The 26,976-nt window shown below is 43.0% G+C and overlaps 2 protein-coding genes across 9 annotated transcripts; both read left to right on the top strand.

Annotated features, from left to right (window-relative positions):
* The first annotated feature begins 920 nt into the window (after positions 1-920).
* Positions 921-13,026, top strand: LOC309533871 (complement factor H-like). Of its 8 annotated transcripts, XM_082225547.1 has the most exons (10): positions 926-2,089; positions 2,121-2,340; positions 2,898-2,994; positions 4,318-4,482; positions 6,096-6,287; positions 8,212-8,307; positions 8,768-8,938; positions 9,887-10,087; positions 10,980-11,159; positions 12,824-13,026. In XM_082225547.1, the coding sequence occupies exons 3-10, from the start codon at positions 2,931-2,933 to the stop codon at positions 12,853-12,855; spliced, it is 1,101 nt and encodes a 366-aa protein (XP_082081673.1). In that variant the 5' UTR covers positions 926-2,089; positions 2,121-2,340; positions 2,898-2,930; the 3' UTR covers positions 12,856-13,026. The 8 variants fall into 8 exon arrangements, with proteins under 8 accessions (XP_082081677.1, XP_082081676.1, XP_082081678.1 ...); XM_082225551.1 differs by having other exon boundaries at positions 921-2,089; positions 2,121-2,994; positions 8,768-8,934; positions 9,914-10,087; positions 11,082-11,159; XM_082225550.1 differs by having other exon boundaries at positions 922-2,089; positions 2,121-2,994; positions 11,082-11,159.
* Positions 13,027-16,688: 3,662 nt separating this feature from the next.
* Positions 16,689-25,768, top strand: LOC309533879 (coagulation factor XIII B chain-like). Its single transcript, XM_082225571.1, has 5 exons — positions 16,689-16,883; positions 19,142-19,318; positions 21,182-21,370; positions 22,540-22,716; positions 25,467-25,768. Exons 1-5 carry the CDS (start codon positions 16,823-16,825, stop codon positions 25,658-25,660), a joined length of 798 nt encoding a protein of 265 aa, XP_082081697.1. The 5' UTR covers positions 16,689-16,822; the 3' UTR covers positions 25,661-25,768.
* The last annotated feature ends 1,208 nt before the right edge of the window (positions 25,769-26,976 follow it).

The raw sequence follows: 26,976 nt of genomic DNA, 5'->3' as shown, positions 1-26,976 counted from the left end.
TGATGTCATTTTGCGCGTCTGTGCATGCATGAGTGGTGAAACCCGGAAGTAACCCTTTCCAGTATTTCCGGGTCACTGCGGGACGCAACCTGAAAAGACGTAACCTGAACCGAACGTAACAAGAGGTATGACTGTAACACTCTCAGACAAAAGAGATAAGACAGTCTTCCATTCCCACACTCTTCTCAGACATCTCATGTGATTTATACTAATCACACTAGCTAGCCAGCATCAGCTACCTAAAATGCTAACAGTTCTTAAGGTAAAGGTAATGGGACCCCTGACCATTAGGTCCAGTCATGACCAACTCTGGGGTTGCGGCGCTCATCTCGCTTTATTGGCCGAGGGAGCTGGCGTACAGCTTCCGGGTCATGTGGCCAGCATGACTAAGCCGCTTCTGGCGAACCAGAGCAGCACACGGAAATGGCGTTTACCTTCCCACCGAAGCGGTACCTATTTATTTACTTGCACTTTGAAGTGCTTTCGAATTGCTAGGTTGGCAGGAGCAGGGATCGAGCAACGGGAGCTCACTCCGTTGCGGGAATTCAAACCGCCGACCTTCTGATTGGCAAGTCCTAGGCTCTGTGGTTTAACCCACAGGGCACCAAAAAAAGAACAGTGAAGGTGCCCGTCTGAGGTCCATAGGAAGAGAGTTCCAAAGTATGTCTGATGCCACACTCTAAGACTGAGCATTATTCCTTGTCCCACTGGATTCCTCATGAGCAAATGTGAATCCCAATTAGGTCCCCAATTGCAGCAGAAAGCATTTCCCCACCAAGAACTGGGTGTGCAGTAGATTCGATGGCTGTTCCTCCTCAGCTGCCTGTTTCGGCCTTGCAGTAGCTGGACTTGCAATATTGTCATCGGGGCCTTTCCTACCAGGTGTGGCCAGGCATAATAATAATAATAATAATAGGCACCTCAGGCGGTAGAACTAGCCTCTTCTCCCGCCACTCGCTTCCACAGCTGCTGCCTCCTTGCCCGCTGTCACCTGCTCTATGGGGCGCTGGCTGCTACCACATTCACCTCTGTGCACAGACACCCCCTTTACTGTTGCTACTAAAATTAAAAAAAGGTAAAGGGCCCCTGGCTGGTTAAGTCCCATCAAAGGTGACTATGGGGTTGCGGCGCTCATCTCGCTTTCAGGCCGAGGGAGCAGGCATTTGTCTACAGGCAGCTTTCTGGGTCATGTGGCCAGCATGACTAAACAGCTACTGGTGCAATGGGACACCATGACAGAAGCCAGAGTGCACAGAAACGCTGTTTACCTTTCCACCACAGTGGTACCTTTTCATCTACTTTCACTGGCGTGCTTTTGAACTGCTAGGTTGGCAGGAGCTGGGACAGAGCAATGGGAGCTTACCCCGTCGCGGGGATTCAAACCGCCGACCTCCCGATCGGCAAGCCCAAGAGGCTTGTTAGTTTAGACCACAGCGCCACCCGCGTCCCATACCTGCCTCCTGTGCCGCCACATGCCATAGCTGCTGTGGCAACTTCCTCTGCATCTCTGGTGGTGGGCAGGCAGGGAGGATGACGTAGAGACGGTGGCCTTTTCTGTTTTGCTTGAATGTCAGGGACTGGCATTCTGGCTCCTGCCTTGCGGGTGGTGTCACATCCCATAAATCACCACTCCCCACTCCTAGTCCCATGCCTCTGCCACACACTTTTCAGAGCCCTGCAACAAAGGTGGAAAAATCTCCCCCGCTGGCCCTGTCTCCTGCTCAAGACCCTCTTGGCACAGTCAAGGGCTGTTTTGTTGACTTCATCTAGCCCTTTCATCTGGAAATCCTGGTTTTCATCTCCATCTCACTCTGGTACCCAGTGAAATGTCCTCTCTCAGAATCTCCATCAGGGTCCATCCATTGACAGTTAGTCCCTGAAATGGTTGCTTAGCAATGGGATGGAAGATTCTTCAGACGAGAGTGAGGAGCAGCCTGCTTCTTTAAAGGAGCAAAATCTTTATTATTGTTGTTGTTGCATCTTAGTTTTGTTTTCGTTAGAAACGAGCAAAATTAGGCATTCGAGTAGAAAAAGAAGACAGAATATATCAGATCTCATATTTTAAGACTTATGCCTCATCACTACCAGTGTACGATGATTTAAAAACATTGAAAACAGAGTCAGAAAATGGCTTATCCAGTCAGTTTTGTCTCCAAGCAATTCTCTGTGATGACACAAAGGACCCAGAGGATGGGACAGTGTGTATGTCACCCAAATGTTCTGACCTCCTGACATCATAATGAGGTGACCAAAGAGTGCTCAGTCTTCTTTCAGAATCCCATTACTCTTTGCCACCACTTTCGCTGAAGGTTTCAACCTCATCAGGGAAATTCTTCATTGGTGGGTTGGTTTTGAGTTACTCTGGTTCCAAAGTCAGCATTACTTTGCTTTCTTGTTTCATACGCTTTTTCCAGAGGAGCTGCTTTTACTGTGGAGAAAATAAGGAGATCGCACCTGAGCACAAGCATTATCCTGGTGTTGAAAACAATTTACTGATGCTGACAGGGCATCCTTGTCTGTTCCAACCCGTAGTTTGTGTAATGTTATATTAAGATCTGCTCTGCTCACCCTGCACCAATTCTCTTATCTCAGACAGGAGGGACCCTCTTTGCTTTGCTGTGATGTATGTGAAGAGGGCCACAGAGGTTCTATTTGAAGGCCGGACTTTGTTTTAGTCCTTAATAATAGGATGGCAGTATAAAACATCTCTCCAGGTTTGCAAACCGTTTCAGTGCTGAATGCTGGTAATGATTTCTTTCCCTCGATGCTATGCCAAACAAGCGTACTTCAAAAGACACAGTAAAGAAACCTAGGCATAAGGGTAGAAAGAAAGAACTGAACTGGTGCAAGAAAAGGAGAAGAAGTATATTCACAATGTCAGTCCTTGCAAAACGCAGTCACAGAAGGGGAATCTATTCTGCTGAAGCATAATGAAGAACCGGCTGTTCTGTATTGTTTCATTTCTTCTATGGACATGCTGCACATTCCAACATGGTAAGATATTAAGTTGAAAGACAAACATTTCATGCAGTGAAAGAGCAGGCGAGCTCTCTTTTTAAAAAGAAATTATTTGTTTCAGAAGACCTCTAGAACTAAGGCTAGGAACTAAATTCAGGTCTGCGTTTTTGCCCGTTAAAGCTGTGGCATTCTGTGAATAATTCCATTAATAGTTCCAAGAATAATAGGGTGGTGGTGCTAAGCTGCTTTGCATGAATTTGTGTTTGCAGGGCCAATTGATAGGCAAGGACAGGGTATACAATGTGTTGCCCTCCCTATGTTGTGGGACTCCCAAACCTATCAACCCCAACCAGGTTGGTCAACATACAGAAATCACAGGATTCCAACAACATCTGGAGGGCATCCATCCTAGTCTTAAATTTTTCAAAAAATGGATTTTAACGTATTTTAAATTGCTGCAACCTGTCCTGGGATCCGGTCATAAAGGCAGGTAAGAAATATACTTATGATTCTGTTTGCCCTGGGTTAGAAATTTAGGTGTAGTGATTATGTTACATTTATTGAACAGATTTTTTTTATTATTATTACTATTGAATCATTCTGCTCTTTTTTTGCGAAATCTTGTGTTTATATCATCAAAATGCTTTGATATATAGGGCATTTTGTATGCCACCGCTGATAGTAATATTAATAATAATTTTATTATTATTTATATGCCGGCCATCTGACTGGGTTGCCCCAGCCACTATGGGCAGCTCCCAGCAAAAATTTAAAAACACAATAAAATATCAAAGCTTCCCGATACAGGGTTGCCTTCAGATGTCTTCTAAAAGTCAGATAGTTGTTTATTTCTTTGACATCTGATGGGAGTGTGTTCCACAGGGCGGGTGCCAATACTGAGAAGGCCCTCTGCTTGGCTCCCTGTAACTTCACTTCTAGCAGTGAGGGAACCGCCAGAAGGCCCTCGGAGCTGGACCTCAGTGTCTGAGCTCAACGATGGGGGTGGAGACGCTCCTTTAGAAAACTTTAACTTTTAGTGGTGTTGTATTGGCTATACATCAATGTGTTGCCATTGCTGTAATTCTGATTTTTGTTGTTGTGATGGTTGGTGTTGTGATCTATTGTTCCCATTGCTGTTAAAAACAAGAGAGGGCATTATTTGAAAACCCTGGAATCCAATGGGATGACAATGATGTCATCTGGATGCTCCTTAAAAAGTGAGTGAGCCAAGGATGCTAATGCCTTGAGTGGAAGTGACCTTTGATTTGTATTCAGGAACTTACAGCTTTGATCAATTCTCATTCTACTTTGAAAAGGATTTTTCTTTAGTGACTATGATGATGCTAAATGCAATTTCAGTGTGCACACCTGACATTGATTTTGGAGTAATCATAGAGAATAAAAGAGCTCAATATCTGGAACGTGACCGGTTACAGTACAAGTGCTTCCCTGGGTATGACTTGGAAGGGTCTGGCTGGATAACGTGTAAGGAAGATGGATGGACCCCTCGTCCAAAGTGTTTTGGTGAGTGGACTATTTCTGTCAACCTTTAAGTAACATGGATAGGGCACACTGTGAAACTGGATAACTCCAGCATTTGTGGATCATATGCACTTATCTCAAAATAAAATTATATTGTAGGAATTGGATTGGATATAGCACAACCCACCCACCCCATAACAATGTACTTTTATCGGGTAGCCACAATTACAGGAAATATCTTTAACTGGCTAGCTAAACCAGGTGAGGGCAGCCAATGGGTCTCAAACTCGCAGTGAGCTACATGTGAAGACAGGCTCTGGTGGATTAAGCATACCAGACCAATAGTGGGTCCAACGGTCAAGAAGGTGGTTTCTGCATGTGCTGTGGATGGGGCTTGTCAACCTGGGAAGGTAGCTTATCTAGGAGAAGGAAATCTCTGATCCTAAACCTCCTCTGCCTTTTGGGATATCTTCAAGAGAAGAAAAGGCTACACAAATCCGGAGTGGAGTCCCTTATAGGGTTGGAAGTCTCCTTCCAGGAACTCTTGCAGCCAAGCTGGTGCCACACATATTGCTCTGCTTTCCTTTGGACCACATCAGTGAAACCTAGAGGCCGGTCTTGTCATCTGGGTAGCCCAGGACCTCCCTACACACCGCCCAGGCTTGCACCCCAGGGAGCTCATTTCGGTAGCAGCTAATGTAGCAGTTTGACTTAGCTTCCATCTGAACATATGTAGGCACTCTACATCAGGGCTGGGGAACCTGTAGCCCTCCAGATGCTGTTGGACAAGGCCTAAATTCCCTGACATTTGGCCCTGCCAGCTGTGACTGATGTTCAGCAACATCTGGAAGGCCACAGGTTAGCCACACCTGCTCTAGGTGATCAGGACTCCTGGTTTTATAGAAGTACCAATTGCATGGAGTGCTAATGCTAATGTGCACAGGGATTGATTTGAAAAGGTTGCCCTCAACATCTAGGCCAGGCTTCCTCAACCTCGGCCCTCCAGATGTTTTTGGCCTACAACTCCCATGATCCCTAGCTAGCAGGACCAGTGGTCAGGGATGATGGGAACTGTAGTCTCTAAACATCTGGAGGGTCGAAGTTGAGGAAGAATGGCCTAGATGTTGAAGGCTAGGAACAATGGACCAATGAGGCTGAAGGGAGCTGGAATCCAGATACACTTGGAAGGATATACAGTGGTACCTCGGGTTACATACGCTTCAGGTTACATACGCTTCAGGTTACATACGCTTCAGGTTACAGACTCCGCTAACCCAGAAGTAGTACCTCGGGTTAAGAACCGTACCTCAGGATGAGAACAGAAATTGCACAATGGCAGCAGCAGGAGGCCCCATTAGCTAAAGTGGTGCTTCAGGTTAAGAACAGTTTCAGGTTAAGAATGGACGAATTAAGTACTTAACCCGAGGTACCACTGTAATCTGAAAAGGGATATAATATAAAAAATATCATTTGAACCCAAGTTAATATGTGGGTTAATTTTCATTCAGAATTGAGCAAAAACTGGATGTCATTTGTAGGCCATAGAGTTATAAGCTACTCCTAGGGATCCAATTAATCTAAAGTCAGACCTGGAAGGCTAAATAGGAGAAGCCAATTCCAAAGATGACCCCATCTCTGTCTTCCTTTTCTTTCAGCACCCTGCACTATCACAAAACAACAGCTGGAAGCCAGAAACCTGCTGTTGTACGGTGGGCAAAAACATTCAGAGTTGATTAAAAATGCACATACAATGGAATTCATATGCATGAAAGGATACATAATGATCTCTCCTTCTGTGAGAACGTGCATTGATGGGACCATGGATCTGCCATCCTGTAACCCTGTCGGTAACTGCATTGATAATGCTATTTCACATCAGTTGGGTGGTTTATCTGAAGGGTGTGTGTTTCTGCTGTGTTTGAGCTGGTCTGCTGACACCATCAAATTTTGGCTCTGCATTTTGCCCAGGCAAAATGGGTCTTTGCTTTATGCAGAAAACCCATGAGAACATCACCTTCCGGTTTAAAAGCATCTCCCAGTACCTTCTCCCATTTGCTTGGATAGCCTCTAAATCCCTTAATCTCCCACCAATGAGTTGAATTCACCACCATCATAATGATCATTGGATCCAGCTGTTGTTGTTGTGTAAAATGACCTTAATAAAATCCTATTGGATTGCTTACACAAACCACTGCTGGATGCCTGTGGAAGTGAAAACAAACGTTTCTAAGTGAGGATAAATTCATCTGCCTAGTTTTGTTGTCACCAAAGCCAGGAAATACAGGCTACAGTGGTACCTCTGGTTAAGAACTTAATTCGTTCCAGAGGTCCATTCTTAATCTGAAACTGTTCTTAACCTGAGGTACCACTTTAGCTAATGGTGCCTCCCGCTGCCGCCGTGCCATCGGAGCCCGATTTCTGTTCTCATTCTGAAGCAAGTTCTTAACCTGAGGTACTATTTCTGGGTTAGTGGAGTCTGTAACCTGACGTGTCTGTAACCTGAAGCATCTGTAACCCGAGGTACCACTGTAGTTTGTTGCAGTGTCTAGGTTTTTTATCGTTTTACCTCTGGGAAGGAGGAACAGGGTAGGAAGAGGATGGGAGTCTGGTGAGGTATTTGGAAAGGCTTTGTGGGTCAGATTTATAATAATAAAATAATAATACTGTAATTTATTATTTATACTCCGCCCATCTGGTTGAGTTTCCCCAGCCACTCTGGGCAGCTTCCAATCAAGTGTTAAAAACAATACAGCATTAAATATTGAAAACTTCCCTATGATTTAGCCTATGAGCTGCTAGCTCCCTACTCCTGCATAATAGTGGACATGACTATGAGCTTGATATAGAAACAAACAAGCTCATGCCTTCCAACATCCCAGTGAAAATAGGGAAGCTCAATTCAATAATAGTAAGAGTAAGAGTAGTAGTAGTAGTGGTAACAACAACAACAACAACAACAATAACCCAGCCACTCTGGGCAGCTTTCAACATACATAAAAGCATAATAAAATGATACGGGGCTGCCTTCAGATGTCTTCTAAAGGTTGTACTGTATAGTTACTTATCTTCTTGGCCCGGGGGGTCATGTAACTCCATACTGTCCAACATTTATCTGATGAAAATAGGGATGTCCTAAGGAAAAGCAGGACATTCCGGGATTAAAACAGAAACCAGGACAGCTTCTGTAAATCCAGGACTGTCCTTTGAAAACAGGGACACTAGGAGGGTTTACAAGCTACCTGAGACATATGTGCAGATGTTTTATATTGAACTTCTCAGGTGGAAGCAACCAAAGGACTAATGCTACTCTGGTAGCATTTAAATCAGACTTTTGCCTTGATCAAAATTCACCTCCCTTTCCCTCACAGAGCCCTGTGCTATCTTACTCAATGAAACAGGAAGCTAGTAAACAGAAGAATGTATGAGGATATTTTTTTATAATGCACTTACATTGATGATTTGATTGCAAACCAGAACATGCTATTTCAAAAACCTTTCCACATCTGTTTTTACACGCCACTGCAAAGCAAAGTGTAATGTCCGCTTAGTTTGAACTGACTGGGATTGTGCCTCTTTCCATGAAGTAACTTTTGACAACGATCATATATGCCTTCAGATCGGAGACCACAGGTGTTAGAGATTTATGGGCAACAGAGGTGTGGCACATGCCTCCAGCATCACACAGAGATGTTAGATGCTAGAAAGGGCATTCATAAGATAACTTACCTATTCTACCATTATAACATATGTTATTCCATTGGGTCATTCCAGTGTCTGACCAAGAGACTTCCATCACTGGTGACATCCCTGCCGGTGCCACCACTTCCAAGAATCTGCTGCTGCTAGCATCAGATCTCTCCACACCAGGTACCAGAATGATTCAATGCCCCCTGTTACCCATTAGGCTGGAATAGGGATGGAACGATCTGCCAGTCCCTCAGTTTCTCATTTTTCTCAGTCTTAAGTTCATGGGGCAAAACTCAGCTGAAAGGGGTGTCCTAAAACAGGGAAGAAGGGATTAAACAATCCTCCCATATTGCCGCTGCTCCAGTCAAATTTGCAGTCCCCTTCTTGTGCAATTGATTTTCATTTTAAAAAACACTGGAAGATCATATCACTGATCCCCACTGCAATGCATTTTGAGCTGAGGCTAAGTGCTTGCAGGATGGCAGCCACTGTTGATTGCTGGGGTGGCTAGTTTGCATTCTAGAATGATCATTTAATTTTAAAAGCCATGTGGTGGTGGTTATATGTTGCAACCACTGAGCGGTATTGAGGAAGACATTAACCGTACTTCCTAAAATTCCTTTTTCTGTTTCACCACAAGTGATGTGCACTGCCCCAGAAATAGGTGGCGGCAACTTCTTTCCTGTAAAGAGTCAGTACAAATTTGAGGAAGTGATCTCTGCTAAATGTAATCAGGGATATCAGCTGGAAAGCCGCAAGAGCTCTTTTAAATGTACAAAGTATGGCTGGTTACCATCTCCAAAGTGTGTACGTAAGTAATTTTCATGTTGTAGTATTTTCCCCCCCATGTAGTGTTAATCTCAATGACTGATAATGGAATCTGTTTTGTATTTTTGATGGTTTTTCATCTACTTTTCCCCAAGGTGTGTGTTATGTACTGAAGTTCTCACCCTGGGCCAGCAGGGGGGTACTGTAGATAGTTTTCACTCAGGTCCACATATGCAAATAAGGGATTGAAAGTGACGTTCAGTGATTGGATAGTTACAGAAAATGGTTACTGTTGCGTTCTAGTGGAGCTCTATATAAGCAGGCTGGCTGAACCCTTCAGTTCAGTTCCGTTCTGACCTGTGAATAAACAAGAGCTGTTTGAAGAATCGCTGTGTCGTCTGATATGTTCACCCACAATTTAACAGTGTGTTTATATCATATGCCAGGGCTGGCATTCTGAATTTGCCACTTGTATGGTTTCAAGTACCAGCTCCTCTCTGAACCATAAACCCCACCTCCAGTTCTTAAATCCACTAGCACACTAAACAAGTTGTCTATACTGAATTGTTCAAAGAACCCTCAAGAGAGAGCAATGGTATCGGCCTGGCTCAAGGCCTTACATTCCCAATCCAACAAACTGTGGATACACACAGTGGAAGCCATTTGACTTCTGAGGTGCATTCGAAAATGGAAGCCATTCGAAAACCCAAACGTTCAGCAACGGAGACATTCAAAAACTGAGGTACCACAGTATCACTACACAATTATGTTGATCCTCGTGGAAAACCATTCCAGTTTCAGAGCCACATTACAGGGACCATAAGAATAAGAGGAAATATTCGCAATTCACAGAGTTTAGGACTGGCGAGTCAATGGGGCTATTAGGCTAACATTGGAAAAACCTGCATTAACAAACAGAACCGAGTACCGTCAAGCAAAATAACTGAAGGTGTTTATCTGTTTTAACAGTCTCTGTTTATCTCTTTCAAAGCAAAGCAATGTGATTATCCCCATATAGAGAATGGAGCACTATCTTGGTCTAACACATACTACAGTGATGTCTATTTTCCAAAAAAGGAGGGACAGACAATTAGTTTCAGATGCAAGCACGGCTTTCTGCCAGAAAATAAAAAGTACTGGTATAGAATTAGATGCACCAATTTGGGCTGGGATCCAGAACCGAAATGTTTCAGTAAGTGTATGTTTCTCTTATTCTCCTTGAGCTAAGAAGGCACCAGCAACATTAATGATGGCTGCTGAGGTGCTTTCAAAGAGTTAGTCTACCTAAGATGGAAATAGCATATAAGTCAAAAGCAGGGCTGACCCGTTCTATTTTGTCACCTGAGTCAAAACAGAAAGGTTCCACTCCCGCTCTGCTGTCACTCTGTCAAAGCCTCACTTGGTGGGGTTGCATGGCTGTAGCTTCCAGGATGTGGCAAGATCTTATGAGAGATTGGAGAGATATTGCCGGAACCCAGAAGCTGGATGCAGCTGAAGGCTGCCATAGCTCCCTGGTGCTGGCACCTTCCTTCTATGTTTTTCCCACCTGACATTTCAAACTTGCTTGTAAATATGAGCCCTTTCTTGGTATTTCGAACCCCTTGCGCAACGAGGGAGATTTGGGATGCGCGTGCAAGTCCCCACCCACTCCTTATCACATGGGGGTTTTTGGATGCCTGAATAGGGCTAGAATTTGCAAACATTCATTCCAAACCTGCTTTAGGACAATCCCTGTGTGTGCGCGCCATGATTCTGCAGGCATGCCTAAAAAGTGCTGAATATCATATTGGGTGTAGCAGAATGTAGCATTCGGAGAATCTTGGTTCTTTCATTTTTTAAAAAAGTAAGTTTCTTAGGAGCTTATGCTAGGAACCTGCCTTATACTAAGCAAGAGACTCTTGGTCAGTATTGCACAGTGTGATGCCATTCAATATTTGGCAGTGGATTTCCATGATTTCATACAGGGGCCTCTTCCATAGCTGGACCAGGATGTCCAAATGTATTTTGCGTACTGTTCTCTAATAAAGGTTTTGTACACATTTCCTCTCTTTACATTCATGCACATGTATTCGTTTTGCCTTTAGGACTGTGCACCCCTCCTAAACACTTGCCACATGGTGAAGTAATTTACGACTCTAAGAATAACTTCATCGAGGGTGATAACGTTTCGTTTCGTTGTGATGCAGGATATCGACCTGAAAATCAAGCAACGGCCACGTGTACAAAAAATGACTGGTTGCCTACTCCAAGCTGTTCCTCCCTGTGTAAGCTTTACTTGATAACTGATCAATACACCTCGGATTGTGGATACAGCCTATCTGATTCTGCCTTAAACAAGCCGCATTAACTTCATACCCTTACTTCCATGATAGTTCTGTACCAACAAATTCCTTTAATAAGGTTTTGGGGGGACATGGAATAGAACTGCATGCGTCTGGGCTGACTTAAGGCTCATTCACGCTCCTGTTTGTCCCATGATTTCTAAGCAGGGGTTGCAGATGATTTTCTTTTGTCCCACTGCTTTCCCTGAGAAAACCCATTGTTTACTGCTGAATCGGAACAAACACCGATCTGCAGAAAACTCGATGGATGTTTGTTCCGATTCAGCAGTAAACAGCAGGTCTTTCTGGGCAAAGCGGTGGGGCGAAAGAAAAACCTATAGGACCTAGATATCAAACAGATATGTGGACGAGCCCTTAGCTTTCAGTGTGATCCTATAAATCCTTTATTTACAGTGGCACATTTCTGTATTTGCACTGCAGCCCAAACAGGAAATTAGATTAGGTTTCATAAATGGTTCCACAGCAATCTGCTCAGATTTATGAGACCAGAGGCTCAGTCCTGTGGTCCAGGCAAGATGGCTGCCCCTGACTTGGCTGGATATGAGCAAGTAGTATTCAGAAAGAGAGAAGCTTCAGAAATGCTATTTGCTATTTGGCAGGATTCTGGCCCACCCCAGTGGCTAATCATTTGTGACCTCCAACCTGTATAGGCAATGGATTTGTTTCTTCTCTCTTCCCCATCTGGATGGGAATTGGCGGATGGTTTATTTATTACCTCAAAAAAGGATTAAAATTCCAATAATAGTTAAATAACAACAGGTGGCTGCTACTGCTGTGCTCCCTTAGTAGAAATATTATAGTTCGCTAAACCAGTTGCCTCTATGAATCTCAACTGAGGGACAAGGAGGGATATTCACAGCTTGGACACTAGGCTAATGGCTTTGGGTTGACTTGCTACCATAAGAGATAATGAGCAATCAAAACCAAGACTCAGAAATGCTGAAAATGATGCCCTGCTGATGTTGGATTCTATTTCTCATGAGCCCGGAGCACATCAGGGATATTGGGAGGAGCCCCAGGAACACACAAAGAGCATCATTTTAGCTATCCTTGCTCTGCTGAAAGGGTGCCAATTTGTATAAAATATGGGTTGGGGGGGAGGAAAGTTCTGCCCCCCACAACATTTGAATAGCAATGCCTATCAATTTTTGGGAGGCATCCCCCTCAAATATTTTATGGGGGGGGGCGTGAAGGGACCTTGGCCCCTAGGAGTTGACTCCTGTGCTCTGCTAACTGCACAGTGAGTGTTCTCAATTTGTTCCCATCAGCAAGCCTCATTTCGCAACACGTTTTAGTGCTGCACGCTAGGACAGTAGTACCTCAGGTTAAGAACTTAATTTGTCTGGAGGTCCGTTCTTAACCTGAAACTCTTCTTAACCTGAAGCACCACTTTAGCTAATGAGGCCTCCTGCTGCTGCCGCCGCACAATTTCTGTTCTCACCCTGAAGCAAAGTTCTTAACCCAAGTTACTATTTCTGGGTTAGAGGAGTCTGTAACCTGAAGCGTCTGTAACCTGAGGTACCATTGTATAAAGAATCTAACATATGTTGTATTTCCTCAACCCCCCCCCCCCAATAACATTACAGCTGCATCCAGATTTGAGAGAAGACTTCAGTAGGTCAACCTCACCAGCGCCTGGAGATTAATGTATATATGCTATTTATTTTTATATGATTTGAATTCTTTCTTAATTTTATCGCTATGGATGTTGTTTGTTTGTATTCATGCTGTTAGCTGCCTTGTGTAGAAAGTCACAGTACAAATAAATTATTTTTTTAAATATAAAAAATAGCAAGATTTTATATCTGTAATAACTCCCACCCTTTATTATACATATGTCACAATGTTGTGAACTGAAGCATTTATTTAACAGGGGCTAGGGCTATAGCACTCCTCCATCAGGGACCCTTGGAGGGTAACTCTATTTGATGTAGGTCATAGGGCCCTCCAAGTGGTGATTTACCCTTAGATGGACTCCCAGCAGATGGGTTGGAGAGGTATACGTAATTTGGCTTCACCCAATGCCTATGCCAAACGATTCACATCTGTAACCAATAAAGTTGTGACCTATTTGAATCCATAAAACCATATGCTGTGTCATGTCTGGTTATTCACCCCTTAGGCAACTGTGGGGTCATGGGGTCTTGGCTCGCAACTAATTTTACATAAAGTTAGGCAAATCAAGAAAAGGCTTGAGTATTCAAAGAAAATTTAAATAGAGCACTGGAAGAAATTTATGGCGCTTAACTAGATGGTTGTATTTTTTATCTACAGTGGTGCCTCGCAAGACGAAAAGAATCCGTTCTGTGATTCTCTTCGTCTAGCGGTTTTTTTCGTCTTGCGAAGCAAGCCCATTGAAGGATTAGCGGATTAGCGCTATTAGCGGCTTTTAGAGGCTTTTAGAGGCTTTTAGAGGCTTTTAGCAGCTTATCTGCTGATCGGATCAGCTGATAAGCGGCTTAGTGGCTTAGAAAAAAGGGGGGGGGGAAGGAAAAAAAACACCAGCAGGAACTCGCAAGACATTTTCGTCTTGCGAAGCAAGTCCATAGGAGATTCGTTTTGCGAAGCACCTCCAAAACGGAAAACTCTTTCGTCTAGCGAGTTTTCCGTCTTGCGAGGCATTCGTCTTGCGGGGCACCACTGTATAACGGCTAAGATAATAAAGGCATATACTGGTAAAGTTGAAATGAATTGAAATCCAGTTTTTACAGCAAGTTCTAACAGAAATAATGAAAAGTAATATGAATATATGGGTTGCACACAAGCTCTAAAAGCAGAAAATGGCTCAAACTAGATTTCCCCATGTGGAACAAAATAAAGAGTTCTACCGCAGCCAGTTAAAGGGCATCCTATGTAGGATCTTGTTTGTACCCTGGGGACTAGGGGCAGGTGCCTGACACCTGAAAAGCCAGCCTAGATGAAGGCAGTATTGTTTCAAGGGGGGTGGGGGGTGGATAGGTATATATATAGAAAGGAGCATTACTGGATGCCAAGATCCAAGTCTCTTTGGTGAGAGAACCCCAGCAGAGATTTAAAATCACAAAGCATTCAGCAAAGCAAAGTGTGGAAACGTGGGCTGTTAGACCTTTAAAATATGCCCTTCTAAGTTCCTTTCAAAGTTTCTCTCTTCCCCTTGCACAGAAGAAGACCGCAGGTTTAGTAGGTTAAAAATGGTTTACTTACAAACCCACCAAAGGTCTGAATCATGTGCTATTCCATACAGCGTTCGGAAGAAGTTGCGCAGGAAGTAAAACTTTGCTTAGCAAGTATGACTTGGCAACTATGGGGATCCTGCAAGCAGGGCCCGAGTGCAACAGCATCCTCCCCACTTGTGATTTCCAGGACCTGGTATTCAGAGGCAGACCCAGCAGCATAGCCACAACCCTGTCAAGAGCCAAGTGGCGCCACATTGCGCTGCCTGCCCACCCAGCCAGGTGGCAATCCTGGTGGCTTGCCACGACACTTGGAGGACGAATCCGTTGGGGTACTGCCAGGGAGACGGGGGCATTTGGCAGGCCCCCAGCTGGCTCCAGCCATCAGCCGGTACAGCATCAATCAGCAACACAAGCCTCAGATATGTTTAGAAGCTCTGCACGGTCTTATCAGCAGAGTGAATAAATCCTCGCAACGGAAGTGGCAGACATGTGCAAGCATTATTTACAGCATTTTATTCAGCATAGTTCAGGAACAAAGGAAAAACATGTCTGCTTCCCTTTGTGACAAGCAAACAGCAAAAACAAAAGCAATATATAAACGGAAGTTCCCAGCGAGTGCTGGAATGTAAACAGGCATGTAACACACAGCAGTCATGCCTGTTCCCCTTTAAGGTGGAACGGAACTGTATCCTAACAGAATCCCCCAATGTCTGTGGAGAGGAGCCAGGTTGCCACTTGACCGCCTCCCTCTGTCTGCACCTGCTCACTATTGGCTGAGTGAGGAGTAAGTGAGTGCTGGTCAGGTGGCCATTTAGTGAGGGGACTGAAGGGTGACTCGCCACAGCCTGGAGACTGAAGGGCAACTTGACCTCAAGAATGCGGCAGAATGCAAGGAAGGTGGATAGAGCCCTCCGTCCAGTCTGCACTGAGCCTCCACGGTTGCCAGTCTCTGCCAGCCTCTGCCAACCTCTGCCAGCCTCTGCCAGCCTCTGCTATGGGGATGCCTAGCTTGCTACATTTGATGAGTAAACTTGTCAAAGGACACAGTCTCCCAGTTTTATCAACGCACTGGTATCTAGAACGTTGCTTGGTAGACTTCCAGTTGGCAGCTATAAACATCTTTGCTGTTGCTGCTTCTTTTTCTTTGGCGATCACTCATAGTCAAGTAAGATTGTCTTACATGAACACGGTTTTAACAGTGAGTCCGTAAGTGACTATGGAGGCCAATTCTGAATTTACATTTCCTTACACAGTGGTGACATAGGTTTCTGGGCGGGAGTTGATGACATTGAGGATTTGCCAAGCATGCCTTCCACTTAGCACGTTTCTCTCTTTTGTCCTGAGTTCGAGTGCCTTCAAAGCCTGTGACACATTTGGTAAAGGCTGTTCTCCAATTGGAGCGTTCGTAGGCCAGTGTTTCCCAGTTGTCGGTGTTTATGCTACATTTTTAAAGATTTGCCTTGAGAGATTCTTTAAACCTCTTTTGTTGACCCACCAGCATTACACTTTCCATTTTAAAGTTTGAAATAGAGTAGTTTCTTTGGAAGACGATCATCAGGCATCCGCACAACATGACCAGTCCACACAGTTGCTAAAGAAAGCTTTTTATCCAGAGATCTAGGATCATTTGACTGAAAACAATGAAGTTGGAGAAGGTCCTATTATTTACACGTCATGTTACTGCATCCTCTCTCTTTTATCACGGGATGCTGGTGGTGAGGATCATGTAGACCACCTTGTGCACATTGGTGGGAAAGTGTGATCTAAATAGAATAGTAAATAAATGAATGTTCAATAGTTGAGGTAAAGGTGAGCATTTTGACACTAGCTCATCTCAAAATAAGACATTCCACCTGACAAAAGCTGCAGCCAGCTAAGGAAAGTACATCCCAATGCATTGATCGGATTTTTCCTTGCCAGAGGGGAAAGTGTGTGTGTGTGTGTGTGTGTGTGTGTGTGTGTGTGTACCTTTAGATTGAAGGAGGGACTGTAGTTCATGCTCTGCCCCCCTAAGGCCCCAAATTCAATCCCTGGCAGTTCCAATTAAACAGATGAGGTAACGGATGATCTCCCTGCCCGAGAGCTGAAGCCAGTCAGAGAATACTAAGCCAGATGAGCAAGCAAAAAATCTGATCTGGTACAACAAGACAGCTTCTCATGTTCCCGGTTTAGCTTTGCTTCTTTTGCTGCCCAGATTGCAACACGAAACCCACAGAGCCTCTCAACAGCAAATGCTTATTTTAACTATTCCCTCCACCTCCCATTATCTCCCCCAGTCACCAAAGAAGGCATATCTCAGTGTTGTGGCAAACCATTAACTACAACAGGGGGAGTTGATCTCAGGCCTTGGACTCTTGTTTGGCCTCCTCTGAGCATTTCGGAGCTAGACTGCACGCGGCAGATCAAATGAAAATTGCCTGACATCCTGAGATGAACCGGCTGAGGTGCATAGTTCTGTTGCTTCTGTGGACAGGCTGTACTTCCCAAAATGGTAAGTTGTTCAGATAAAAAGGCAGTTTTAACCAGGGGGAAAGGAGGTGGCCATTCTGCTTGGTATCAAAAGGATTAACTGGTGAAGAGTGCAGAGGGTGGGCTGGTGATCATCAGGGCTGGTCCAAGACATTTTGTTGCCTGAAGCAATGGGCAGTATGGTGCTTCATTTCCATTCCATGTACAAAAGCTGACTGGTCACCTGATCAGATAGAGGGAGGGTGCCCAAGCAAGGCCATGTTGTCACTGGAGGGGAATGGGGATGGAGGAACAAGCAGGGGCTGCTGCCGTCCCTGGCACCTGCTGCATGAGACAGTTGTCTTAATGCCTAACGGTAGAGCTGACCGAAAGTGGTAAATATGAAGGGGAGCAGGTGGCGCTCAGGTCTAAGCTACTGAGTCTCTTGGGCTTGCCTATCAGAAGGTCGGCGGTTCAAATCCTCGTGATGGGGTGAGCTCCTGTTGCTCTGTCCCGGCTTCTGCCAACAAAGTAGATAAATAGGTACCGCTGTGGCTGGAAGGTAAACGGCATTTCCATGTGTTTTGGTTTCCATTACAGTGTTCTGTTGTGCTGGAAGCGGTTTATCCCCCCCCCCAATTTTTAAAATTAATTTTCCAAAAATAAAATAAAATTAAACAAACAAATAGACAAACAAACATAAATCTCATCCATATTTAAACCAATCTTAGTAGCATTGTTAAGTGACTTCCTCATATCCCCCTGGTTGAATTTCAATGTATATCATTTTAACAGTTTTCCAAAACCAATATTCTTATAAAATTAACTTAATCACTTAACATCTTTCTTTCTTTCAAATTTGGCATTAAACATATTAATTCATCACATTACATATTTAAATCCTAAGCCTATCTGATATTTGCAAGCTTTTCCAATTAAGTTAACTTAACATATTTAACTAAGTAGGCTTTAAATTTCATCCATTCCTCCTGGTACTCCTCCTCCTTCTGGTCACGGACTCTTCCAGTCAGGTCGGTTAGCTCTGAAAAATCCATCATCTTCATCTACCACTCTTCCACTGTTGGTACTTCTTGTGTTTTCCAATTCTTCACTAACAAAATTCTTGCTGCAGTTGTGGCATACAAAAACAATTTAACAACTTTCTTGGGCAATTCCAAACCTGCTATTCCAAGAAGAAATGTCTCTGGTTTCTTAATAAATGTATATTTCAACATTTTCTTCAATTCATTATAAATCTTCTCCCAGAAGTCTTTCACTTTGGGGCAGGTCCACCACATATGATAAAAGGTACCATATTTTTCTTTACATTTCCAACATAAATTATCACTGTTATGGTATATCTTGGCTAATTTTACAGGAGTCAAATACCATCTGTACATCATTTTCACTATATTTTCCTTACATGCAGTGAACTTGACCCCTTTCTTCCACAATCTTTCCCAGTCTTTAAACATTATATTATGTCCCACATCTCTTGCCCAATCTATCATCGCTGATTTAACTTGTTTATCCTTTGTATGCCATTCCAACAATAAATTATACCGGAAGCGGTTTAGTCATGCTGGCCACGACTAAATATGGATGATAAATATGGCCATGATAAATATGGATTTTCCCTTTGTATTGACTTGAATTAAATGGTGGTGTCAGTATAGGAACATCATCCTCAAAAAACCCATAACATCCATCTTCATCCTTCTATGCTATGTTGCTCAGAAGCAGTAGCTTAGGGCTGAAAAAAGAAGACACCAGAGCTTCATGCCGTCATGCATTTATTTAAATAACTATCTGACTTTTAGAAGACATCTGAAGGCAGCCCTGTTTAGGGAAGTTTTTAATGTTTGGTGTTTTATTGTATTTTTAATATTTTGTTGGAAGCAGCCCAGAGTGGCTAGGGAAACCCATCCTGATGCGTGGGGTATAAATACACCATCATCATCATTAGTCTTCAGTGAAGGAGATTCACAGCCTCTTTTACACAACTGGCAAGGAAAAAGAACAGCTTTACAAGGAGAGTAATACAAAGAATACTAGATAACCAGGATTGCCAACAAAATCCGTTGACAAAACCTCTGTAAAAACTGCCATGCTTATCAAATGGCAATAATCCTGGAAACGGAATGAAATATGATATATAAATTATTGTCAAATCTCTTCTTCAGATTGTTGTTGTTGTTTAGTCATTTAGTCGTGTCCGACTCTTCGTGACCCCATGGACCAGAGCGCGCCAGGCACTTCTGTCTTCCTTCTTCAGATTATTAATGCTAAATATCATTCCAGTGTGTGAAAAACCACCTGAAGTTGACTTTGGGGAGACTGTAAGAGGTGAGAGAACAAAATTTCGGGAATTTGAGAATGCAAGAGTACAGTACACGTGTAGCCCGGGATATGTATTGGAGGGACCCAAGTGGACAACATGCGATGGACAAAAGTGGACAACACCACCAAAATGTTTGGGTAAGAGATCATATTCTGTTAGCTTGTTTATTAGGATAATTTCTAAGGGACGACTCACACAAGTCTGATGTGTAATGAGCCAGAGTTGCCAACTGTTCTCAAAAGTGCTCTCTTCATCTGGCATTCTGGTGTAGAGGAAGATTTTTAAAAGGATAAAAAGAAGAAGGGTGCCAACTTGAATAAAATATTTTGGGTGGGGGCAGGTAAGCCCTGCCCCGCATAATCGATCACAATTCACGGCACCCCCCCCCCATTTGAATGGAAATGCCCCCTCAGAGTTGGCTCCTATGAAAAGGGGAGAAAAGCAGTAAAATAAACCATACAATTTTGTAAAAAAAACCAGAAGTATTTCTGTTAGGGATTGTAGAAAAAGAACTGCCAAGGAAAATAAAGAACTTATTTATGTATGCGACAATGGCGGCAAGAGTCTTAATAGCACAAGGATGGAAGAATGAGGAAATCCCAACAAAAGAACAGTGGCAAGGGAAATTGATGGATTATGTGGAACTGGAGAAAGTGACATACAAACTGCGAGACAAGGACAACTGGCTTTAAAGAAGAATGGGAACTTTTTACAAATTACTTAAAACAACAACAAAATGAACTGGACTCCTTGACAGGTTTTGGATAAACACACACAAATTTATTATTATTAACATAATAGATAGATAATTTAAGGATCTTTACAATTTTATAATATGCAGAAAATAATACGTGTTGAAAAATCAGAGAGAGGAGCTGAGGGAAGTCTTGGGGGGAGGGAGGGAGGGTTTTTCTTGGGGAGGGGGGAAGGGAAAAATGGGGGGGGAATGAAGATGATATGTTTTTGATAATTTGTTATGTTGAAATTCTTAAGAAAAACTATTAAAAAATTAACCCTAAAATAAAATTTAAAAACGTATTTAAAATGCTTGCTGAAATTAAAAGGACTTTGCTAGGTGCTAGCAATACAATAGCGAATGGACATGGCTGATGTCAGCTGGGAGGAAGTTCCATATGACAGAGTAATGAAAATTGGGCCCCCAAAAAAGAATTCTGGGAATTATAGGGATAGAACTACCTAAATTGCATAGAAATTTATTTATGTACGAGACTACAGCAGCAGGAATGTTACTTGCCCAAAAATTGAAAGAAGAAGAAGTCTCAGCAAAGGAAGAATGGATACAAAAACTTATGGAATATGCAGAAATGGTGAAACTTACCGGAAGAATAAGAAATCAAGATAACAAACTTTTTATAAAAGAATGGAAATGGTCTATTGAATATTTACAGATCAATTGTAAACAGATAAAAACACTGGCAGGATTATTTTAATAACCTGCAGCTATAGAAAAGTAAAAATATAAAGAAGATAAATAAAAGAGTAAGTTAAGTGAATTTGGATATGCAGACACAATGAAGCCTTTAACGTCCTATTCGTTTTCTCCCATTGACATGATGAAAGCTGGACCATCTGTAAATTCCTAGGCTGAGTTTAGGCTACCCTAACTACAGTAAAATGTGGGACATGGATGGCGCTGTGTGAAGGTCGGCGGTTCGAATCCCTGCGACGGGGTGAGCTCTCGTTACTCAGTCCCTGCTCCTGCCAACCTAGCAGTTTAAAAGCACGTCAAAGTGCAAGTAGATAAATAGGTGCCGCTCTGGCAGTAAGGTAAACAGTGTTTCCGTACGCTGCTCTCGTTTGCCAGAAGCGGCTTAGTCCTGCTGGCCACATGACCCAGAAGCTGTACGCCGGCTCCCTCGGCCAATAAAGCGAGATGAGCACCACAACCCCAGAGTCGGTCACAACTGGACCTAATGGTCAGGGGTCCCTTTACCTTTAACTACAGTAAAAACACCTGCCCTTTTTTCGTCTTCTTTTAGCACCCTGTAGTATCACAAAAGAGCAGCTGGATGCCAAACACCTGCTTCTGTTTGGTGGCCGAAGGCGTTCCCACGTGATTCAACACAATGGGACACTGGAATTCCTGTGCAGGGAAAGATATATCCTCCGGCCTCCTTCAGTCATGAAGTGTAACGACGGACACATGGATCTCCCATCATGCATCTCAGGTTAATGAGCTTTCAACACTTGATAATTCCTCTTGGATTATTGAAATACTCAAGGTTATCCCAATTTTACATTTGAAAGTCAGTTTGTCCAATTGCTTCTACAGAGTCTGTCCCTCCTCCTCCTCCTCCTCCTTTTAAAAAGGATCATAAATAAATAAGAATAAACATGTGCACCCCACCACCGAGACCATTCTATTGTAACTATCCAACCTCCCAGAATTTCAACACCTCTTGAGGTGGTTTGACCCCCTTTTTTGTTTTAACAGTACAAATTCTACAAAAACCCTCCATATCTCCCCCAAATCATTTCTCCTGCATATTCCCCATCTTACCTTAATGGCACATGTTAATTTATCGTTAATCGCTATATCCCATCCCTTTTTATGCCATTCTTCCATTTTATATTCTGCTTGCCCCTTCCACTTTCTAGCTATAATAATTTGTGCAGCTGTCAATAAATTTCTGAGCAAGTCCATCATAGCCTGTGAACCTTCCACCCCATCGTAAATTGATAATAATGCTATCTCTGGACTTTCAGTCAGCTTTAACCCAGTGATTTCTGCTGTCTCCTTAAACACCCTTTGCCAAAAGCATTTGTACATATTTACACCCCCACCACATGTGAACATAATTCCCTGTTTCCCGGCATCCCCTCCAACATAACACCGAATATTCCTTGTTTATTTGTTTTAATCTGACTGGTGTTAAATATCATCTCCAAAATAATTTATAATAATTGTCTTTTATTCTTATAGACAGCATTTTCAACATACATTTCTCCCATAATTCCCCCAGCTGTGACTATCTGTCTGCCCTATTGTCTCCTTTCCTCACAACTCTTTTAATTTTCTATCCTTTCTTAAAAGTAATTCATGAGCCCACAGTACACCTCGTACGTCTGCAAGGTCTTCTGCTGTGGGATGGATTAGGATGATGGGTGGGTAAATAATAGCAATACACAAGGGGAGCAAAACAAAGTAACCAGGAACGTGCACAAAACCTATTGTTGAGGGCTCTGTAAAAAACAAAACCATAAGCTGTCATGCTTATTGAATTGTAATAAAGACGGAATCCTGGAAATGCAATGCAATTTGTTGTTAATAATAATAATAATAATAATAATAATAATAATAATAATAATGGAATCTTGGCACTAAATATCATTCCAGTTTGTGGAGAACCACCTGAAGTGGACTTTGCAGAGACTGTAAGAAGTGTGAGAACCCAGTTTCAGGAATTCGAGAGCATAAGGGCATTTTACAAGTGCAACCCCGGTTATGTGATGGAAGGATCTGGATGGATAATATGCAATGGACAAAACTGGACAGAACCACTGAAGTGTCTGGGTAAGGGGCATGTTCTGTATGCTGACAGGAAGCTTTAAGTCAGAAAGAATGAAATCTAGGATAAATTCTGAGGGCTGTTTCACAACTCTGAGGAGACTCCGAGCAGCAAACCTCACAGTGCACTCCTCAAGGGACTTTGCCTTGGGTAGGTTTCTACAAGGCTCTGTGCAAACACTTTATCAAAATTTTATGTTTACAATTCAAGCTGCAAAGCCATTCTTGCCCTGTAAAAAAAGATCCCAAACTGATACTCACTGGTTCTTGCTAACCTCCCCCAAATAATTAAGAGTACAGTGCCACAATGGCGGATAAAATTGTTAGGATATTTCCGTTCCACCTTAAAAGGGAGCAGGCTGTGAGTCACAGAGTCTGCGTATTTCCTGTTTTCACAGGATGTTTCTGTTGTGTCTTTGCTTTCGTTTCTCTCTGTGTCGGAGACACTGACGCAGGCAGTCATGGCTTTCTTTGTTCTGATCAACGCTGAATAAAACTTGTAAATAATGCTCTCCTGAGTGCAACTTTTGGCTGTGCATTATCTGCTGATAAAGAGTGTGCATCGGCTCTAGAATGTTCTGGAGCTCATGTCGCTAATTGCTGATACTGCGTGTCTACGGGAGCTCGATGGATCGTCCGGCAGCCGGCTTGGGGGCCATGATGGACTTTATCTCCCTGGCAGTATCCCAACAAAAATATCTTAAAATATCATACCCCTGTATGTACAGCTGTATGTACAACTGATAGTGTGCGATGTGCAATGAGAGAGACATGCAGGTTTGGCTATGCAACCCAGAGACACTGTCTGCCCAGAATTACTTAGAATTTCAACAGGAGGAAGATAATAAAATCTAATTTTGTGAGAAATAAGACTTTGGACACTCTCCAAATATATTTTATGTACTTATTTAGTTTTGCACTTTGGCTTTATTCTGTATTGATTTTTTAAGGATGTTTCTTCATTTTTATTTTTGTAATCTTTCATTTTTAACCACCCGGAGAACATTGTTACGTGGGCAGTGTAAAAAAAAATACTAAATAACTAAATACACAAAGAGAGGGTGATTCCCAGTTAGTGGAAGAGCACATGGGATGGTTAAGGAGCATACGGATTTTCTCTGCTCTTCTGTCACCCTAACCAAGGAATTGGAATAAGTTGTGTCATTACCCCAAATACTATCAACATCTATTGTTGTTTAGTCGTCTTAGTCATGTTCGACTCTCCATGACCCCATGAACCAGAGCATGCCTTGGAAACTCTCACTTTCTTCTCAAAGCTTCTCCTTTTTAATGTCCATGGAGTTTTCTTGGCAAAATACTGGGGTGGTTTGCCAGTTCCTTCTCCAGGTGGACCAGATTTAGTCTAAACTCTCGGCTATGACCTGTCCATCTTGGGTGGCCTTGCAGGGCGTAGCTCATAGCTTCTCTGAGTTATTCAGGCCCCTTCACCATGACAAGGCAGTGATCCATGAAGGGGATCAACATCTATAGCAACAGCTAAAAATTATATTGTCCAGTTTGTCTAGGTAAATTGCAGCCTGTTTTCCTCTGGCCATCCTTTTTGTGAAGGGGAATAAATAAGTGAAGAAGGAATCACAGATGCTACCATATTGGTCTGAATAGAGGCCACACTCACCACTCCCCAAACCTGACTTGTATAAAACCTGAAGCTGTGATTTAACAGGTGCAGGCTATCAGTGGGGTCTTGCATTTGGACGAGTGTGGTACTTTAAAAAGGTAAAGGACCCCTGACAGTTAAGTCCAGTCGTGACCTACTCTGGGGTTGTGGCGCCCATCTCGCTTTACTGGCCGAGGGAGCCGGCGTACAGCTTCCGGGACATATAGCCAGCATGACTAAGCCGCTTCTAGTGAAACCAGAGCAGTGCATGGAAACGTCGTTTACCTTCACACCAGAGCGGTACCTATCTATCTGCTTGCACTTTGATGTGCTTTTGAACTGCTAGGTTGGCAGGAGCAGGGACCGAGCAACAGGAGCTCACCCCATTGTGGGGATTTGAACCGCCGACCTTTTGATCGGCAAGCCCTAGGCTCTGTGGTTTAGACGACAGTGCCACCCACCACTCTCACTAAACAAACTACTACGAAGCTCTGCTAATGAAATAAAACTAACAGATTCTTTTTCTTTGTGATAATTTTTCTTTGGTTTTACATATTTAAGTTTACAATCATAACAGCACACGTCCAAAATTACAAGATTCTCCCAAATCTCTGGACTTCCGAACTCCCCCTCAACGGGTTCTATTATTAAACCTTTCCTACTGCATCTTTTTTTTAAACAAACCACTTTTTAAATAATAATAATAAGAAGAGTTTGGATTTGATATCCCGCTTTATCACTACCCAAAGGAGTCTCAAAGCGGCTAACATTCTCCTTTCCCTTCCTCCCCCACAACAAACACTCTGTGAGGTGAGTGGGGCTGAGAGACTTCAGAGAAGTGTGACTAGCCCAAGGTCACCCAGCAGCTGCATGTGGAGGAGCGGAGACGTGAACCCGGTTCCCCAGATTATGAGACTACCGCTCTTAACCACTACACCACACTGGCTCTCCATTGTATATAACTCCATTGTATCCACAGTTCTTGCTACAATACAAGTGTTATTGTAATCCTGCTAATGTTTTCAGCTGCTTATAGTGGTTTTTAAGATACATTATAAAATTTCCCCACTCCTTATTGAAGTTTTGGTCTTCCAGGAAGACCAGGAAGACTAACTGCTTTTTTTTTAACCCTTTGCAGCACCCTGCAGGATCACAAAAAAACAGCTGGATTCCAAGCAACTGCTTCTGTCTGGAGGTCGGAGACATTCACATTTGGTTCAACACAATCGTACGTTGGAATTTCTGTGCAGGAAAGGGTATATCATCTCAGCTCCTTTAATCAGGAAGTGTCTCGATGGGCACATGGATCTTCCATCATGTATCTCAGGATAATGATGAGCTCTTGACTCTCGGTGATCCCTCCTGAATTATCTAAAATACTTTAGGAGTTTGCTTGCTGTCTCACTCTGATATGTGAAGACGACTTCTTCCAAATCCTCATCAAGGCTCTACCCTTCTTAAAAGCGATTTCCCGATTCACAGACTAGCTCAGATACCCAGGTGGGGGCACTTGCCAAGGGCACATGACCTCACAGGTGCCAGAGTCAGACCAATGTTGCCTCCTGTCTATGCAATGCATGGTGTTCCTTCCCGGTCTCTTAACTGCTCTACGATGCCCCTGACTCCCCATGGGAGCTGGATCAGTCCCACTGAATTGGCGCTTCATGTCAGAAACTGCTCCTTTTCGTTGGGGATAATTCAGACTGAAATTCCCAGGTGTCAGAAAAGGTCATTTATGTACGCCAGTACTGTGGCCCGTGTTTTGTTAGCCCCCAAATGGAAAACAAGTGTGGTCACAACCAAAGAAGAATGGCAGCTTAAGTTGACAGAAAGCGTGCAGCTTGCAGACTTAACATATAGAATAAGAGAACAAGAAGAACATATGTTTAGAGAAGATTGGAAAATGTTTTTTGAATATATGGGAAATAACTGTGTACAGCTGAATACGCTGGCAGCATTAAGATAAATTCAACAGTGTAAATAAGTTCTGGTGAATGGAATACTGAATGGTATAGGGTTTTTTTTTGTAAAATATGCAGGGATTTATGATATGTAAAATGAACCATGGAAAGAGAAAAAGAGAAGTCATCTGCTTGGAAGGAAGCACTTTGATCCTCAGCTGGGAGTGGGAGGCCTTGCACTTTGTTGGAAATTGCATAAGTAGTAAGTGTCAAGCAAGTAAACACATGACACCACAAAGCCCTTTTACACAATAAATCAAGAACTTATAGAAGAGGTTAATTTGAAGGGGGTGGGGGAGAAAGCAAAGCATGCTGACTAATTATTCTCCCCCCCTTAAGCTATTGTGCTTGCCTGTTACTGTTGATTTTTGCACTTTCCTTTTTTAAAAACAACAACACACAATTTTTATTGGTTTTTAAATAAATACGAATACAATAACCACTAAACACTTATCCAGCAGTGCAACTGATGGTGTTGGTTTCATCCACTGTCTCTTAGACATACACTTACACATTCAAACATAATACTTAACGCAACCTCTCCGCTGAGAATATTGAGCAGTTGGTATAAGAAGTTCTTGATTTTGGTCATTAACATAGTTAAAGACAGGGGTCCACGTTCCTTGGAAGGTGTCTCTATTTGTAATGCCTTTGTCTGTTAAGAAGCTCAGACAGTGCTGTATCCCA

This window comes from Podarcis vaucheri, assembly GCF_965113315.1.
Source record: "Podarcis vaucheri genome assembly, chromosome: 6".
Classification (NCBI taxonomy): Eukaryota; Metazoa; Chordata; class Lepidosauria; order Squamata; family Lacertidae; genus Podarcis; species Podarcis vaucheri.
The sequence above is the reverse complement of the archived record's forward strand: the minus strand, read 5'-3'. Positions and strand labels throughout refer to the sequence as shown.

Coding starts and splice junctions, on each gene's coding strand:
- LOC309533879 (XM_082225571.1), top strand. CDS start 16,823: ATGAACCGGCTGAGGTGCATAGTTCTGTTGCTTCTGTGGACAGGCTGT. Junction 19,319..21,181: donor AACACCACCAAAATGTTTGG/GTAAGAGATCAT, acceptor GTCTTCTTTTAG/CACCCTGTAGTATCACAAAA. Junction 22,717..25,466: donor AGAACCACTGAAGTGTCTGG/GTAAGGGGCATG, acceptor AACCCTTTGCAG/CACCCTGCAGGATCACAAAA.
- LOC309533871 (XM_082225547.1), top strand. CDS start 2,931: ATGAAGAACCGGCTGTTCTGTATTGTTTCATTTCTTCTATGGACATGC. Junction 4,483..6,095: donor CCCTCGTCCAAAGTGTTTTG/GTGAGTGGACTA, acceptor CTTTTCTTTCAG/CACCCTGCACTATCACAAAA. Junction 8,308..8,767: donor ATCAGATCTCTCCACACCAG/GTACCAGAATGA, acceptor TTTCACCACAAG/TGATGTGCACTGCCCCAGAA.